The following is a 16,091-nucleotide window of genomic DNA, read 5'->3' on the forward strand; positions in this document are numbered from 1 at the left end:
AACATGAGAAGCTGTGACATAGTCCATGCTCTTTACCCCGCCAGCCTCTGGGAACTTCAGTGCACTTGTACAGCACAGCTGAGAAGAAGGCAGTGTAGACAGGCTTGCCCTGAGTTCTCAGAAGGGGGAGGTCAATGGTACTATGATGGCCTATGTTGAGAGTGAGGGGAGAAATGTTCTTACAGAATGACTGGAACGACAAAGCTGCAGGGAGAGAGTCTTTCTGCCTTTTCCTTCTCTCTCTCTCTCTCTCTCTCTCTCTCTCTCTCTCTCTCTCTCTCTCTCTCTCTCTCTCTCTCCCCCTTCCTATCTTCTTTTTTCAACTTTCAAGATTAGTTCCTCTGTATAACCTTAGCTGTCTTGAGTCACTCTGTAGACCAGGGTATCTTTGAACCCACAGAGTTCTGCCTGTTTCTGCCACCTGAGTACTGGGATAAAGGCCTGTGCCACCACTACCTGGATTTGTGGTTTTTTTTTTTTTTTAAATAAACTTGGCATTTCAATGAGTGATACATATTTTCTCTCTTTTCCTTTTAAAAGAAACTAATTTTTCCAAGTCCCTGCTGTCAGCAGTGGAGAACAATTGGGGGTTCTGAAAGGGGATTTAATGCGATGGCTGCATTGTTTCAACTCATAGCCCAGTGTTATATAGCAGGACATTGAGAGCGGTCACAGTGAGCAAACCACTGCTGTGGTTGTGGTTCAAGGCCATGATGTCTGGTCTGGGCTTAGGTAGGAATAGAGGAGCACAGACAATGCCTGGGGTTCCCAAGAGCAGATGATGGGAAGAGGATCCATCAGGTGTGCATTGCGAAGGAAGCACATCCTGTGGAAAATAAGCAAGGATCCAGGGCAGTCAAGCAGAGTACTGAGTGAATAAGCCCAATGTGGTTTCAAGTCTAGTACAAGCCTCAGGCCCACCTGAAAGGGACAAGAGACATGCAGCTTGAGTCCAGGCACCACACTGCCGCTCTCTGCACTCAGGTCCTGCCTAAGAGAGGGTGATGGGCTGGGAGAAAGAAATGTTCCTTGAGGTTCCTGTTCTTTAAATTTTCAAAGCAACACAGGCGAGGGTTCCTAAGAGTCAGGTGAAAACAGTCTTGAGTAGGGTAGTTAGAAGTCAGGCACAGAGAAAAGGTGAGGGAATTGACTGCTGTGAGCAACACCTGTAGTTTACAAAGAATAAGCTTGCCGAAGTGAGGCATGTGTTAGGGGATAGATAGATAGGTATGTAGATAAGATAGACAGATAGATAGATGATTACTGTAGATAGAATTTGAGATTCATAGATATAACTTTAGAGGGAGGCCAATCTACAAGCGGAGTGAATTTTGTGTAGAAACAGTCAGCACCACAGAACCACACACGGAGATAGCTGGATTTAGCTAGAGTTGGAAGTTAGCCAGGTGACTTGGGGAAGGAGAAAAGAGGTTAACTGAGCTAGATTTTTGCAAGTAGATGATTATAGTCATTGTACCATGGAATCTAATCTTAAATTTTAGGTTACTAAAGATATAGGCAGTCAAGAGGTTCTGATACGGTCAAGTGACTGACAGCTTAGATGAAATAGACGAATGAGGTGATGTTAATGGCCGGAGAGGAGAACACTCAGAATTGCGACTCTTGCCCTTGCAGGTGATAGATTCCAAGACAGGAAGTCCTTGAGCAGAGATGTCATCTATGAGCCAGAGGGAGAGTCTCAAAGCTCTGGAGGTCAAAGGCATGAGAGGAGAGGATATTCAGTACTGTTAAAATAATGGCAGGAGGGGGAGTAAAATTTTCAAGTTTCTAGATTCCTGTTTAATTAACTAAAAACATTAGAATAAAAATGATACAAGCTCTGTGAGATGTTTTAAATTCATGAACAATTGATTTCCATAGAAGTCTTTATGAAGCTTGGTACTTAGGATCAGATAAAATGAATATCTCAGTAACAAAAGTTTTCATACAATATAGATATCACTTAAATCTATATTGCACCTTTATAATGGCAAAAATCAAAATATTTATGGGTTAATCTTTCTGAGGTCAATATTCATCAGGATTGATCATCTAAATCTGTATTGTCATTACGGACAATAAGTTTAAGTCTAAAAAAAAGATAATAAAACTATTTAAATGCAATTAAGGAAATAACCTGAATTGGAGTCATGAGTTTGTTCTCATTTGTTTTCAGTATTTTGTGTAACTAGTTGGCTACATCCTACCCTTTATTCCCATAAGGAAGAAAAATCCAATTGAACAACACATAGTCTTGGAATGTATAGTAAAGAAATGGGGTGAAAAATGCATTCATGGAGGACAAGGTTATCCTATATATAAACTATTCAGAGTTCATGTTCACATGGCTTATAACGTATGCCTCATCTTACAGTTATAGATTCTCCAGTTCCTTCATTTTATCCTTGTGACTAACTAAATAAGGCATAATTAACAGATTCTATTTCTTTTTTTTAAAATATTGTCAGTTTATTTGTTTGCCTATTTACTCTAGTGTAGCGTGAGTGTCTCCTTTTGATTACTAGAAGTTAGCAGCTCATATTAACTAAAGAAGGGGAACAAAAGAAGGGGCACAGTTTTGACCGTTTCTGAGACTAGACTCCTTTCTACCCCTTTATTGTAAAGCTTGAGTTTCGTTTTGTTTGTTTGTTTTTCCTTTCCTGCTGAAGATTGAGCCCACAGCTTCGTGCATGTGAAACAAGTCTTTTACCACTGAGTTATTTCCCCAGCCAGAAAATTAGTGTTTAAGACTCTGTTTCCATTAAAAAAGATTTTGTTTCTATTTCCTCATTTACTAAACACGACAATTTATTACTATAAAATGAAACAGTTATGTAAGAATATAAGACAAAAGAGTGTTAAAAATAGCAGAGTGTGCTCTGGAGGCCTACTGGAATCATTCTGTAAAAGTTTTGATTAGATAGAAAGTACAGCAATTTTATAGTTCTTCTTTGGACTGTTCATAGTCACAAAGAATCCATGATTATTGCAATCAAGATAGAAGACTTTAGGTAGTGATCAATTCTGACACTCAGCTGATAAGTACTCTACTGGCCCTATATATTTAAACTCAAGAAAAATGAACAGGGTATTTGCTGGACACATGATTTAACCGTGGCTTGGTATTTCAGGTTGGAATTGTGCAGTATGGAGAAAACGTAACCCATGAGTTCAACCTCAATAAGTATTCATCGACAGAAGAGGTACTTGTTGCAGCAAACAAAATAGGCCGGAGAGGTGGTCTCCAAACCATGACAGCCCTTGGAATTGACACAGCCAGGTATGGATTAGAAATCTTGATGGTGAGACTTTATGCGCGTAGCTTCTGACATTCCTAGGAGACAAAAATCTCACAAGAAAGTTCCTGGTCATTTGGCTTGTCTTCCGGTCCCCTCTTCTGCAATGTTCCTTGAGCCGTAGTACAGGAGTTGTAGATGTATCCATTGGTCATCCCTGAAAACATCCATACCAGTAACATTATACGTACTGAGCAGGTTATATTTAGGAATACACACACACCACACACACACACACACACACACACACGATAATGTGTGTTCATGGAACAACAATTAATGAAAACAGAGGTTATGAACTTGAAAGAGAGCAAGGAAGGGATTATATGAGAGGCCTGGATGGAGGAAAGGGAGTAGAGAAATGATGACTTTATAATCTCAAAAAGAAAAGAAAAAAGTGAAAATAAAAAAGTGCAAAAGAACATGCAGTACCACTGCTAGCTATTTTTGCTTTTTGAATTTAACTCGGTGTTAATGGACAATATTCAATGCCACATTTTTTTCAAATTACAATAAAAAGATTTGCTATTAGACAGTCAAGTTCTACGGCAATAAAGTCTCATGGCCCTCCTTGTCTTTTTCTTTCATTTCAAGGGTCTAACTGATGGTGAATCAATTAAAAACTTAGTAGTTGATTGCATCATGTTATCAACTGATACTTAATTTTAATTCTTGTGTGGGGGTTCCCCTTTGTCTTTGCGGTCAGGTGGCCATCAGTCAGCGAAGACAAAGAGACAGAAGTGATGACAGAGATCCTTGCATAGCATGTGGACATGACAGAGACAGTCCTCCGGAAGAGACTTCAGTGAATTAGCTCATCTTTATTCCAGAATATAGGAAATATATAAGACTGGGGAGCCTGGGGACAAACCCCAATTTGCATTAAGAGGCCTGCTCCTTTCATAAGGCTTCATACGTGGCAGCAGGTCCTATAGCAGAGTTCCTAGTACAAGTCTAAGTTACCATATGTACAGCAGGGAGGCTTCTAGCAGGAATCTCTGCAAAGGGTCACCCTAGAGATGAATCAGGCATCCAGCCTAGGGACAGCTTTCAAACAACGTCAGTCTTCCAAGCCCAGGGACACTCTCCATATAAGGACAGGTAGAGAGCAGGAAGTTTCCCTGGTGGTGACGGAGTTCCATGTCATCAAGCTTTGGAAAAAAAACTGTCAGGTCATGATAGACTGTAACCTCTGACCAGCCAGTGAGGCCTGACATCATTCTTGTAGCCATTTGATTTATATTTTTAACTTCCAGGAACATCAATGATTGTATTAAAATGTAGCCTATATCTACTCAACTTATATATTCTACTATGTTCTTGTGTCTCTAGCTTTTGATAAAGGATTTTAGTAATTTTCATAAAACTAGTGTGTGTGTTGGAAATAAGACAATTACAAATTCAAGAGACTAGCAAAAATGAAGTAGTTTTTAATGTACTATTCTGCAGAAAGGCAATGCTGGCAGACGGGCCAGGCAAACATGGCCAGAATGGTGATTTGGACCAAACTACTCATTTTTTAAAACTTCTACCACCCCCACAAAATTTCTATTCTCTTTTCCTATTGACTAGAACTGTACCCCTCTCAAACCCCACATCTAACTGGCCTAGGGCACAAAGCCTTGTACAATGAACAATATGGGGTTTGAGGTTACCCCCACCCCATTTTTCTGATCCTGAGATCAGTCATGTATCAGACATCTGTAACTTATCTCAAACTCTCAGAGTCGTGAGACAAGTAGATACCAGACAACACTGGGGGAGAGACAGGCCCAGCCCTGCCGCAATTCTGATGAATGAACCCCAGTAACAATGCAAGTGCGCCCCTTTTTGAAAAGAGACTATAAGAATCTATTTGTTACACCGGTGCAATCTCTGTGTGTTTGTGTGTATGTGTGTGCGTACACGCTCACACATGAGCGCACACAGACACACTTGTGCCTGTGCAATTGAGGTCAGAGGTCAACTTCAGGAGTCATACTTTACAGGCTGTTGAACTTTTGTGAGACAGGACCTTTTCCATGGTGTACAACACAGCAAGGAGACAAGGTTGACTGGCCACAGGAATCTTGCCTCTGCTATTTAGTGTTGGGATTGACAAGTGCTTGCCACTACACAGCCTAGCTTTCTTATTACATGGGTTCTGAAGACCGAACTTGGTCCTCGTGTTTAAAAGGTCAGAACTTTAGTGACTGGGCTATTGACCCAGTCGTCATAGAAGAATTTTTAAGAAGCCAAATTAAACGTTGCCTTATCAAAAATAATCTCATCACAGCCATTTTAAAAATTGAGATGTCTCCATCATCTGCGGTGCCTGGTGTGCTTCCTTCTTTACTAAATTTTCTCTGCCTCCTCCTCATCGCTCTGTGATTAAATTCTGTGTCATAAGAACCTTCAAACTTTTCTTTTTTACAAATGCAGAGCACTGTATTCCCTGTATTTTCTCCAGTTTCATTCAGTTCTTAGTTACAACTCTTCCTTCTGTCCTTCTTATCAAGCCTAGCAAACTACAAAGTAAAACCTAGTCCCCAAGAAGCTTCCTATGTGTTCTGATTCATCTTAAGAATAATTCTGTTAAGTAGTTTCCACCTCTGGACTCTTAGCTGATTTTGTAAAGGGAATTTACTATGGTCACACTCTACCTGCCTGTGAGAGCCAATTCCCTAAGGAAGCTAACGGCATTCATAAATGCCACAAAAGCACATGGTTCCAATTTTATGGGAACACACACACAGCCATCCACAAACAGCTGTGGTACCTGTGCATTTATCTCCTTATAGACGTGTGTATCAGCCCGCACAAGGAGTGCACAAGTGTAGGTATTCTGAAAGTGCCCTCAGTAGCCGACTGAACGTGAATGCACATTCAAAGACGTCAAAGCTTGCTTTGAAAGCTCTGAGCCTGTAAAGAGTTGTGCATTTTCCAAAGGCAAAAGCTTAAGAATGAATATTTATCTTTGTAACTAATGGAAGAATCATCGTAGCTGCTTTCCACTCCTGTATAAAAGCTACTTGAAATACCATGGCCTTATATGGGGTTGCCCACACTTCCCTCACGGTCTCTCTGCAGACAATCTATTCAGTTTGGAGTCACACAAAGAGACTGCAATGACATTAATGTTGCATGCGTAAGCACAGTTTTGATTGTGTTTTATGCCTTTTAAGGGAAGCCCGTTACCAAAAATGTTTTGCCAAATGTTTTGGCATCTGTTATCTTCATCTTCAGTGAATTCATTCACCTCAGTTCATAATCGTTTTGGAGGCTCCCTTCTTTCTCATCCCTGAAACTAGGTTTAAATCATTTAATGACTCATAAATCCTGAACTCTCCTATCTCAAAGGAAGTGGATTTCATGAGATGCTTAAAATTTTAAAGGTCAGTGGGGAGGAAGCTGCTGCTTCCTTCTCAGAAAGGACATCAGATGTTGGTGTTTTAGACATGCTACCTCCTTAAGGAACCGACTCAAGACGAGAAGGGTGGACTTGGACTCGGCGGGGCTGTGACTGGCTGCTCTCCCGTTATATAAAGTCGGCCCTGGTTTCAGAGCATCCAGAATTTCTCTAAGGAAAAACTTCTAACCATCTCCTTCTGCCGATCTTCATTAAGGTCAGCTAGGACCTTGATCTTCCAGAGAATGAGAAGTTCTGGGCGATCCACGAAGGAATTAGAATTGCAAAATGGATTGAATCTCATAGAATATTCATGTCTAAACTTCTTAAAACTTAGCCTTTGATATCTGTCTTCACCTTTGTTTAAACATTTAAAGAAATCAGAAAATCTGTGTCACAAGTACACGCTAAAGAAAAGTTATTCATGCAGTTCTTTGTTCCTCTGTCTGTGGTCTCCACCAGCCAAGCTTCAGCCTCTGACCATAGACACGAGTATTCTTTCCCACACTGTCATCGGTCACGACATTCCTATAACGCAGCATCCAAAGACGGGATTCACCTGTGCTTTGTACGGGCATATGTGGCAAGTGGTAATACAGTGAGTCCCCATCATGTGTGATTCTGTGGAACCATTGCAAGTGGGGTCACGGTGCCACTTGCCTCTGACACCGGAGTCCACAGTCATCTCGGAGGGAAGTGCCAGACTACTGCAGAGTTGTTGTATTTTTGTAGGGCTTTTCATGTTGTCCGACTCTGGGCTGAGTTTGATCAGCCTCCCTTCGGTCTGTGTTCCCTTCAGGAAAGAGGCATTCACTGAAGCTCGCGGTGCCAGGAGGGGCGTTAAAAAGGTCATGGTCATTGTGACTGATGGAGAATCACATGACAACTACCGACTGAAGCAGGTCATCCAGGACTGCGAGGATGAGAACATTCAGCGATTTTCCATAGCTGTAAGTACCTCACCAGCAAATGGTGTGTAAACTTTCGGTGTCTGTCATAAGGCAGACATCACATACTGGGCGATAAAGATTGCCTCTCAGTTAATAAGTCTTCCTGAAGTTTGAGAAGCCAGAATCAGAAGATGCCTTCTATAAGCACCTACTAGCAAGCCAATCATTATATTTCCAAAACCCCATTTATCTGTCTGCTTCTGCTGCCCAAGCTGTCCCATTTTCCAGGTGTACAAAACAGAAGGGAACAGAAGGCTGGGTGTGGGGAAGGACAGAGGACACTGTGTTTCAGGACCGGAAACACCTTTGTACAGGCGTTTTTCCCCCCTGTATATCATCTCTGGGACAAGTGAACAAGTTACAATACACCAAGCTTCAGGGTATTGTTTTGTCAAAGGATTATGTTATTTCTGTCAGTCTGTCTCTTTCAACACACGAAGAATCAAGGACAACAGTGACCAGTGAGGCACACAATAAAAATTGTCTTTCTCTCTGATCCTTCCAAGGAATTCACCACAGTGAGCTAATAAGAACCTAGCCTTTAGAGATAAAAGGTTTCCTCTTTGCTCAGAACCCTTCAGGGAATCGCCCCAGGGACAACATCTGGCCCTTCCTTCCAGCTTCCACCTCATAGTCCCGCCCGCAGTCTAGGGGGAGGCTACTCTCTTCTCTGAAATCAATTGTTCTTTCATTCACTAAAATTGATTTAATTGATTTGTTTTTAAGCCAGGAGAAAAGATCCCAAACCCCTGAACTCTTTACAAATGGTAATCAAATATTAGCTGCTTTAGTTTTTAGCACCCAGTCAACGAATCTGCCTTTCTTTCAAAGGCATGGATGATGTAAGAAGGGGAAGATGGGGTTTATGCACAGAAAAAAAAACGTTCCAGGACGTGACGCACGGCTCCCCCGGGGCCAAGGCGCACATTTTATAAACAAGATGGCTTGGTTATAAAGTGATAATATTTGAAACATTTTCTTATTTTGTTTGAGGTATAAGATATAAAAAATCTCCACTAAACATCTAATTGTTTCTCTCATTCTCTGTTGTTATTTTTATAAATTTCCATTTGCTAAATATTCTCCAATTCTTTATTACCCCTTCTGCTGCGAAAATGTAACCATTCTGATTTCATGTTTGAGAATAGTTTCAAATGGTCACTCAGGAAAATATCTAAATAACGAGTGACATAAGCCTATGGCTGGTCACTTTCGTCAGTGTAGAAAGCCTGAGCTTGCTCACTGATTCCAGACATCTGAGTATCAGAGATGATCTCATTTTTTTTGCTTCCCCCTGAGGACCAGTTGGCATTGTAAGTACTGTGGATGCAGGCCAAAAACAGTATCAGCCATCATCAGAATTAAAAGTATTGGTGCTGAGGATGTAGTTCAGCTGTAGATTGCTTGTCTTCCTTGTGGAAACACTTTATACTCAATGCGTGCTCTCTCTCTCTCTCTCTCTCTCTCTCTCTCTCTCTCTCTCTCTCTCTCTCTTACAAACACACACACACACACACACAGACACACACACACAGCATTAGAAGTTTTACTGGAAAGACAAAGACAGCACACCACCACTTTAAGTGACCTCTGTGTTTTGCATCATGTCTGACGACATACTGTTTTTCCTTGTCTTAAACAGTTTTGCCTACTTGAGTCCTATTTGCCTCTCTCATCTGATCATCAACGGGATTCCAACATCCCATACATCTTCATGGAGAACCATATGTTCATGTGCTTTCCATTTCATCAGTGTGTTATTATCAAACTGCTCTTGAACTCTATATAAGTAAAAAATAAGAAAATGTCACTTAACAATAATTTTTTTGTTACTTTTCCTACTTTGTGTTTATTTTAAAAGGTATTATTTGAGACCAAATTAGAAAACAAGACACTTGTATTACTTTTTCTCATTTGAGCAATAACACAGACAGACTTCAGGAATCTCATAGGATCCACTCATGCTGCACATAAAAACTCTGTCAATTATTGCATGAACTACTCTTCTATGTTGGTTATTGTCTTGACTATTCTTCTCAGTTATTTATGGGCTATCCCCCTGTCTCAGTCATTGTCTGGACTGTCCCTCTGTCTCAGTCATTGTCTGGACTGTCCCTCTGTCTCAGTCATTGTCTGGACTGTCCCTTCTCTTATATCTTTTCCCCACTCTTTGATCCTGAACAATATAGAAATGTGTTTGGTCAGGAAACAGGTCCCGAAGAGGATTAAATATTGGTAATTTAAGTTCTGTGTTTTAAAACTTCAAATGTTTCCTGTTAAAATTTCATGTTTTGAGAAGCCATGAGTTGACTTTCAGTCCTTTATTTCTGTCAATGGAGAATATTAGACTGGTCCATCAGGCCGTATTAGATAGTCATATCCTACTCTTAGTTTGTAATGGTTGAGAAGTGTAAATTCCTCATAGTGCTCAAACATAAATGAGACATCAGTAAGTATATTTATATTTTTAAAATAAAAGACATGATGTTGCACATAAATACAGAAGATATTTTACTTTGACACATCTGCTTCAAAGAGATTTCAGTTCTGACTACATCTTTCAGGTAAATGTTACCAGAATTCAAACGCTTATGTTCAACATATTTGAGATGTATTTTTAAAATTAGGTGTATTATTTAACTTCTTGTTTTTTTCTTATAGAAAACATTTTAAAGCTACCAAACCCTTGGATAAAAGATCCCAATAGGTTTCTGTTATTGTTTTCATCTGTGATATAAGTTGGGTGGTTTAAGCCTGTATAGAAATCCCAGAAACTCCTGCATCTCTGAGTATATTCTCCAGCATTGTACTTATCTGCTTTATTCTTGCTCTTTAAATCTGTCATGTGGGTATTTTTCCTACTTAGTTAAATCTACTTAATCTTCCTCCTGTCACAGTTACCCCTAAATGTCTGATAACATTCACTTCACAACTAGCAGCTTCAACCACACACACCCTAAAACTCAGCACTTATGTTTGTTTTGTGTATATTTTGAATTTTATCAATTTTAAATAAAATGGGAGTTAATATGTTGATCCAATAGTTAATCTAGAACATGCTAGGTAACAATCAAAAAGGAGCAAGGATGATTTATCATCCCAGCATGTCACAAGATCTGTAGAATAAGTTAAGTAAATCAGTAGGGAACTCAGAGGAATCCACAGAATTCAGAATTTGAATGAATCTAGAAGAAACACATAGGTTACCAAACTGAAAAAAAAAAGAAAGAGTAGTCTCACCATGTTTGGCAGGAAATGCAGTGGTGTGGCTCTTTTTAGGAACTTGTAGATTGTTTCCTGTGACAAGATTCAGATCCAACTCTAAGTAAGGCATCTGGACAGCTTTTTCTTAAATGAGACAGGGTCTTTGTTCAACTCTGCAAGCATTGCTTCTCTGTCTGACATCTCTCTGCTGCCTTCTCCACTGATTCTTCTCCCCCATCACACAGCTGGCCTGCAAGACAGTCCTGGTGTTCTCTGCTCCGAGGCTAACCACTTAGAGAGTTTGGCCCTGGCTTTTCATCACAATATCTGGGAATTTAGGTTTTGTTTTCTGGAATAATTTGCAAAGTTCCAGCCTAGACGATTTTACCCAAAAATCTGGGTATCATCGAGTGAACTTAAAAATGGAAGTCAAACAGAGCCTAAGTGATATACAGGTTTCCTTGTTACCAGCACTGTGTTTCTGTAAACACATGATTCCCCAAAGGGGGCTCCTTCTCAGATGTTTGTGTGTCATTTATTATAAGGCATTTAATGTGGGAAAGAGCTAGGATGGACTAGATTGCTGGGGTCTTGAGAGTGAAGAGAAGTGAGTTGGCTTGATGTCCTACAGTGTGGAAATGTGACATTTCCTCAGTGATGGTCACTGGAGCTCCTCCAAGAGAGGGGCAAGCACATCACACGAAGCCTCCACGAGACTGCTTATTGAACAGATACAACTCAAATTCTCACATTAATAATTAGTGTGATTAATCATCAGAGTAATTAAGTTGTTGGTCTCAACCACCATTCCATCATGTGAAGCAATGTCTGTCATGGTCATACAAAGAACTATGTAAATAGTAACTTGAGTTTAGTCTCACTTTTTAAAGTATTTATCTATATACCCTTACCAAAATATCATTTTGTAGCCTACCATCTTAGACCTCATTTTATGCATCATTATTTTCAAACATTTACATATAGTTGTTCTCAATTTGTGATAGTATAATAAAGGATACGTGAATATTTAAAAGCAAGAACTAGTAACCTTCAAGTGCCACTTGTAATAAAATAAAAATTAAATATGTTTTATTACAAGAGTAACATTTTCATTATAAAAGAAAAAAGTCTTTAAATATATGTGGGCAAATCAAAGCTGGAAATATACAGTATTATAAACAGATTTAAAAGATAATATATTATTTGAACCTTTTTCCTATTCCCACATAGCTATTCATTTTAAAATATAAATTTAGGTCATATCTTTGTATTGGGAATTTTTAGTTTAAGATTTACATATTATCATAAACATGGCTATCTTCACACCAAAACTAACCAGGTAAAATTGTACATACCTTAAAGAAGGAACACGATTAGTATGACTTCATGAAAATTTAAAACTTCTCATAAAAAAATGAAACAAGCATAAAAGGCTTCATGCCAGAATGCTGAACTTTCAAAGGTTTCTAAGAAAAAAACGCATGCATGCACACATGTGTACGTATACACATGTATTATATATAAAATATATATGCACAAACATTTAAAACACTTCCATAACACCCTTGTTGGTTGCTCTGCCAGAAGATGGCCTTGTCAGTAGCTGCAATTGTATCTCAGTTATATAGAAAGTTAGCATGTCTTTTGAATGGTCATATTTTAAGGCTAAAGCTGTTACACAGAGACACTGGAGTGCAGAAGAAGAAAGATTGCTTTCCTGCCTCAACCATGGTTCTAAGAATCAGTATATATGGGTAGGGGGATGTTCAGTGGTTGATATCAGGTACTACTTTTATAGAGGACTCGAGTCTATTCCTCAACATTCATATCAGGCAACTCACAACTGCCAGGAACTCCAGCACTAGGAAGACTTCATCCCTCAACCTCCAAGGGAACCTGTACTCAGGTGCACACACACACCCACTGACACACGTACATGCACACACACACACACACACTGAAAAATAAGATAAATAGTCACATGAGTCAATATGAGGAAAACCATGTACTCAGAAAGCCTCTCTTCCATAAAGATTCCCATGAGTACATAACATTATACCGGCATGAGATATCCTGAATGCTCTTGTTTACTGAATATATGCTTGAAATACTTCTTTAACATATATGAGTTAAAATATGTTCTTGCCATTTTTGTTGTGCCCTAGATCCTTGGCCACTATAACCGAGGGAACTTAAGCACTGAGAAATTTGTAGAGGAAATAAAATCTATCGCAAGCGAGCCCACTGAAAAGCACTTCTTCAATGTCTCAGATGAGTTGGCCCTGGTCACCATTGTCAAAGCTCTGGGAGAAAGGATATTTGCCTTGGAAGGTATGACTGTCTCTCCTGATCTTGGCTGTCCCTTCTAAAATTCAGTCTTAACGTAGCGGGTTTGGGGTTTTCTTCTCAACACATTACTAACTCATTTTCACCGTGTGCAGTAGCCATCAGTGAGCAAGTCTCTGTCATACGAATCTATCATGGAACTACCTTACAGACAACCATGACGGCTAGGCACAGTCTTTGCTAGACTGTGCTGGTGCCTGGGGGAGCTGATGAGCACAGGTTTCAGCAGAGGCATATGCAAGAACCCGAACGCCCCAGCATGAGCACACTTTATTCCTTTTCCGTGACACAAGTTTAGAACAGAGAGCCGTTGACCCCACTTTTGTCTTCCAGCTGTCTTTCCTGCTAGGAGAGTGTTCTGATCCAATCATTTCTTTGTTCATTTCCTCTGTAATTTGTTCTATACACATTTTTAAAGATCTCCAGGGAGTTTTGCCTCAAGTCCTTTGGTAGCGAAACTTCATTTGTTATGGTTGTCTAACCACACCACCTCTTTGAGGATTTTTCTTTGACTTTTTCAGCGGTCACTGTCAATTGAGGCTGCCGAACAATGCTAGTCCCTTCAGTGGGGGGCGTCCAGTAACAAACTGCTTTGGAGCTAATGTCCTCTGCACTGGTAAAGTCTTCTTTAGATTTTTCAAGGTCTGGAAACTCAGACTCAGAACTCAGGCTCCACAGAAACCACAGTGAATTCTTTTGCCCTTCTGAGGCATCCCCAGTTCCACTGACTGTCTCCAAGGAGGGCACTATGAAAGTGTCACTTGAATAACTGTCAAAAACTCTATCCTGTGATCCCTCACAGAACCTGTTAATAACATACAGAGAGACTATGAGGATGAGGCATGACTTTAACAAGGGTAGACAATTTCAAGTGAGAATCCAGTAAACAAGAAAAGTGTGTGTGTGTGTGTGTGTGTGTGTGTGTGTGTGTGTGTGTGTGTGTATGTATATGTGTGTGTGTGCTGAGGGCTGAGGACTAAGCCCAGGCCCTTACATATGCTGGATAACTGCCCTACAACTTCCCTTATATCTCCAGTTCAAGAAAATGATATAAAGCAACTGTTTGCAATGTTTCTTGAGTAGCACCTGGTAGCAAAAGTTTTGCTTCGCAACTCAGGACACATAAAAACAAAGCCAATCTCAGTAGGACTCATGATAGCGCTGTTATTTACAGCGCACGCTGCTGCCCTCACCTCTTCCTGCTCTCATAGTGTCCTCTTTCAATGACGGTGAAATGGCTTTACCCACCTTATTGCTTTCAGTCCGAATCGCAGTCTGTGCTCAAGAGCTTGCTTTACTCAGCAGCAGAGGCTGGGGGATTCTGGTGTCTACAAACACGTTCTTGCTATCAGTCTGTCCAAGAAAGCGTGGAAGTAGCGTAAATTGTCATGTGTCAAAAACACATTTTAATTTAAACTAAAATGCATCTTGGTCATTTAAAGGGCGATCTGTATGAGGGATTTAAATGGTACATTCGGGTTCTTGATTGGTTGCCACATTTAATCTAGCCCTGTAAAAATACAATCACAGATGCATTTTTATAGCTTTATTCCAGTAAATAAATAAACATGTTTAAGTTCACAAATTTAATGATTCTCTTGAATCAATTGACAGACTGGCTGACTTGACCAAAATTTTATGTTATTTTTAGCTTATTTTTTAAGACCAAATAAACCAGTAACTCCCTGGAAGTGGGTAGACCAATATCCTCTCAGTTCCCCCAGGAAACTGTGGCTTCTGGCCTGTAAATATTTTGAGAAGAGCACAACTCCATACAATGCTCTAATCTGTCTGGACTTTAGCAATGAGCTTTAAATGTGGTGTTTTTAAGATATAAAGTTTCTTTAAAAATAGAGACTTGGGTGGGACACAGATGGGAGCTATGAGAAGGGGTCACCCCCTGATGTGAATGATCCCCCACATCCTTCAACTTTATCAGACAGAGTGTCTAGAGAGGATGTATGGCCTCAAGGGGAGGTGGGACTAATAAACTGGGAATCTCTTTGCATACTTGGGTGAAGTATTTTTCAGTCCCGTAAGGTATCAAACTTAGCTCTGATAGGGCTCCTAGATCAGGTAGACTCCTACTGCAGCAATTCAACTTTCCAATGCACCAAGGAATCATGGGCAACTACAGTGTAGAAAAGACAGTCAGGCTGACTTGGTTAAAATTATATGTTATTTTTAGCTTATTTTTAAGGCCAAATAAACTCACTGAAAGCAAGCAGACCATCCCCTCAGCAAGGATAGGAAGCCAATGAGTAAGAATGGGAGAGGAGATCCTTCCACTAAACTCTGTCTTATACTGAGCACTGCTTAGGAGTTTTGGCTGAGAAATACACGGCTGATAGTGCCCTAAACGTTCCATAGTTCGGCTTGGCAGGTCCCCAGATTCCAGCAGTTCTGTGTCCAGCAGACCAATCGCTGCCTAAATGACATTGCTAGTCACTTACTGTGTTATCTTTCCCATATTATAGCTACTGCTGACCAGTCAGCAGCTTCATTTGAGATGGAAATGTCTCAGACTGGATTCAGCGCTCATTATTCACAGGTACGTGGATCATGTCCAGGGAAGGAACACCTTTCCTGCGCGCTTGGCTCCCTCCAGGCAATGCCCAGCCATCAACGGAGTAAGATTGCTCTGAAGTTTACAGTGAGGTCAGCTCTGCAGACTGTGATTGTAAGGTCCAATCCAAATGGGAAAATGGCATCTCTGAGCTTCTTATTAGGAGAATACTTTCCACAGTGCCTATATTTTATCAATTAAAACTTATGAACTATTAATTGATATGAACCATACAATCTGAGCTGTGCTGAATGTAACTATGCATCTAAGGAAATGAAATACATAAGACATTTGTATAAAATGTGGGATCTTTTTCTCAGTGTTAAGGTATTCATTGGTCA

At 40.1% G+C, this 16,091-nt stretch overlaps 1 protein-coding gene across 1 annotated transcript in view; it reads left to right on the forward strand.

Moving 5' to 3' along the window:
- Itga1 (integrin subunit alpha 1) overlaps positions 1-16,091 on the forward strand; it is a 139,486-nt gene that overhangs the window by 78,767 nt on the left and 44,628 nt on the right. The window contains exons 7-10 of the mRNA XM_038321159.1: positions 3,132-3,280; positions 7,484-7,634; positions 13,004-13,169; positions 15,662-15,735. Of these exons, the coding sequence (XP_038177087.1) occupies positions 3,132-3,280; positions 7,484-7,634; positions 13,004-13,169; positions 15,662-15,735 (540 nt within the window). The remainder of the gene's footprint in view (positions 1-3,131; positions 3,281-7,483; positions 7,635-13,003; positions 13,170-15,661; positions 15,736-16,091) is intronic.

This window comes from Arvicola amphibius, chromosome 3, assembly GCF_903992535.2.
Source record: "Arvicola amphibius chromosome 3, mArvAmp1.2, whole genome shotgun sequence".
Lineage (NCBI taxonomy): Eukaryota > Metazoa > Chordata > Mammalia > Rodentia > Cricetidae > Arvicola > Arvicola amphibius.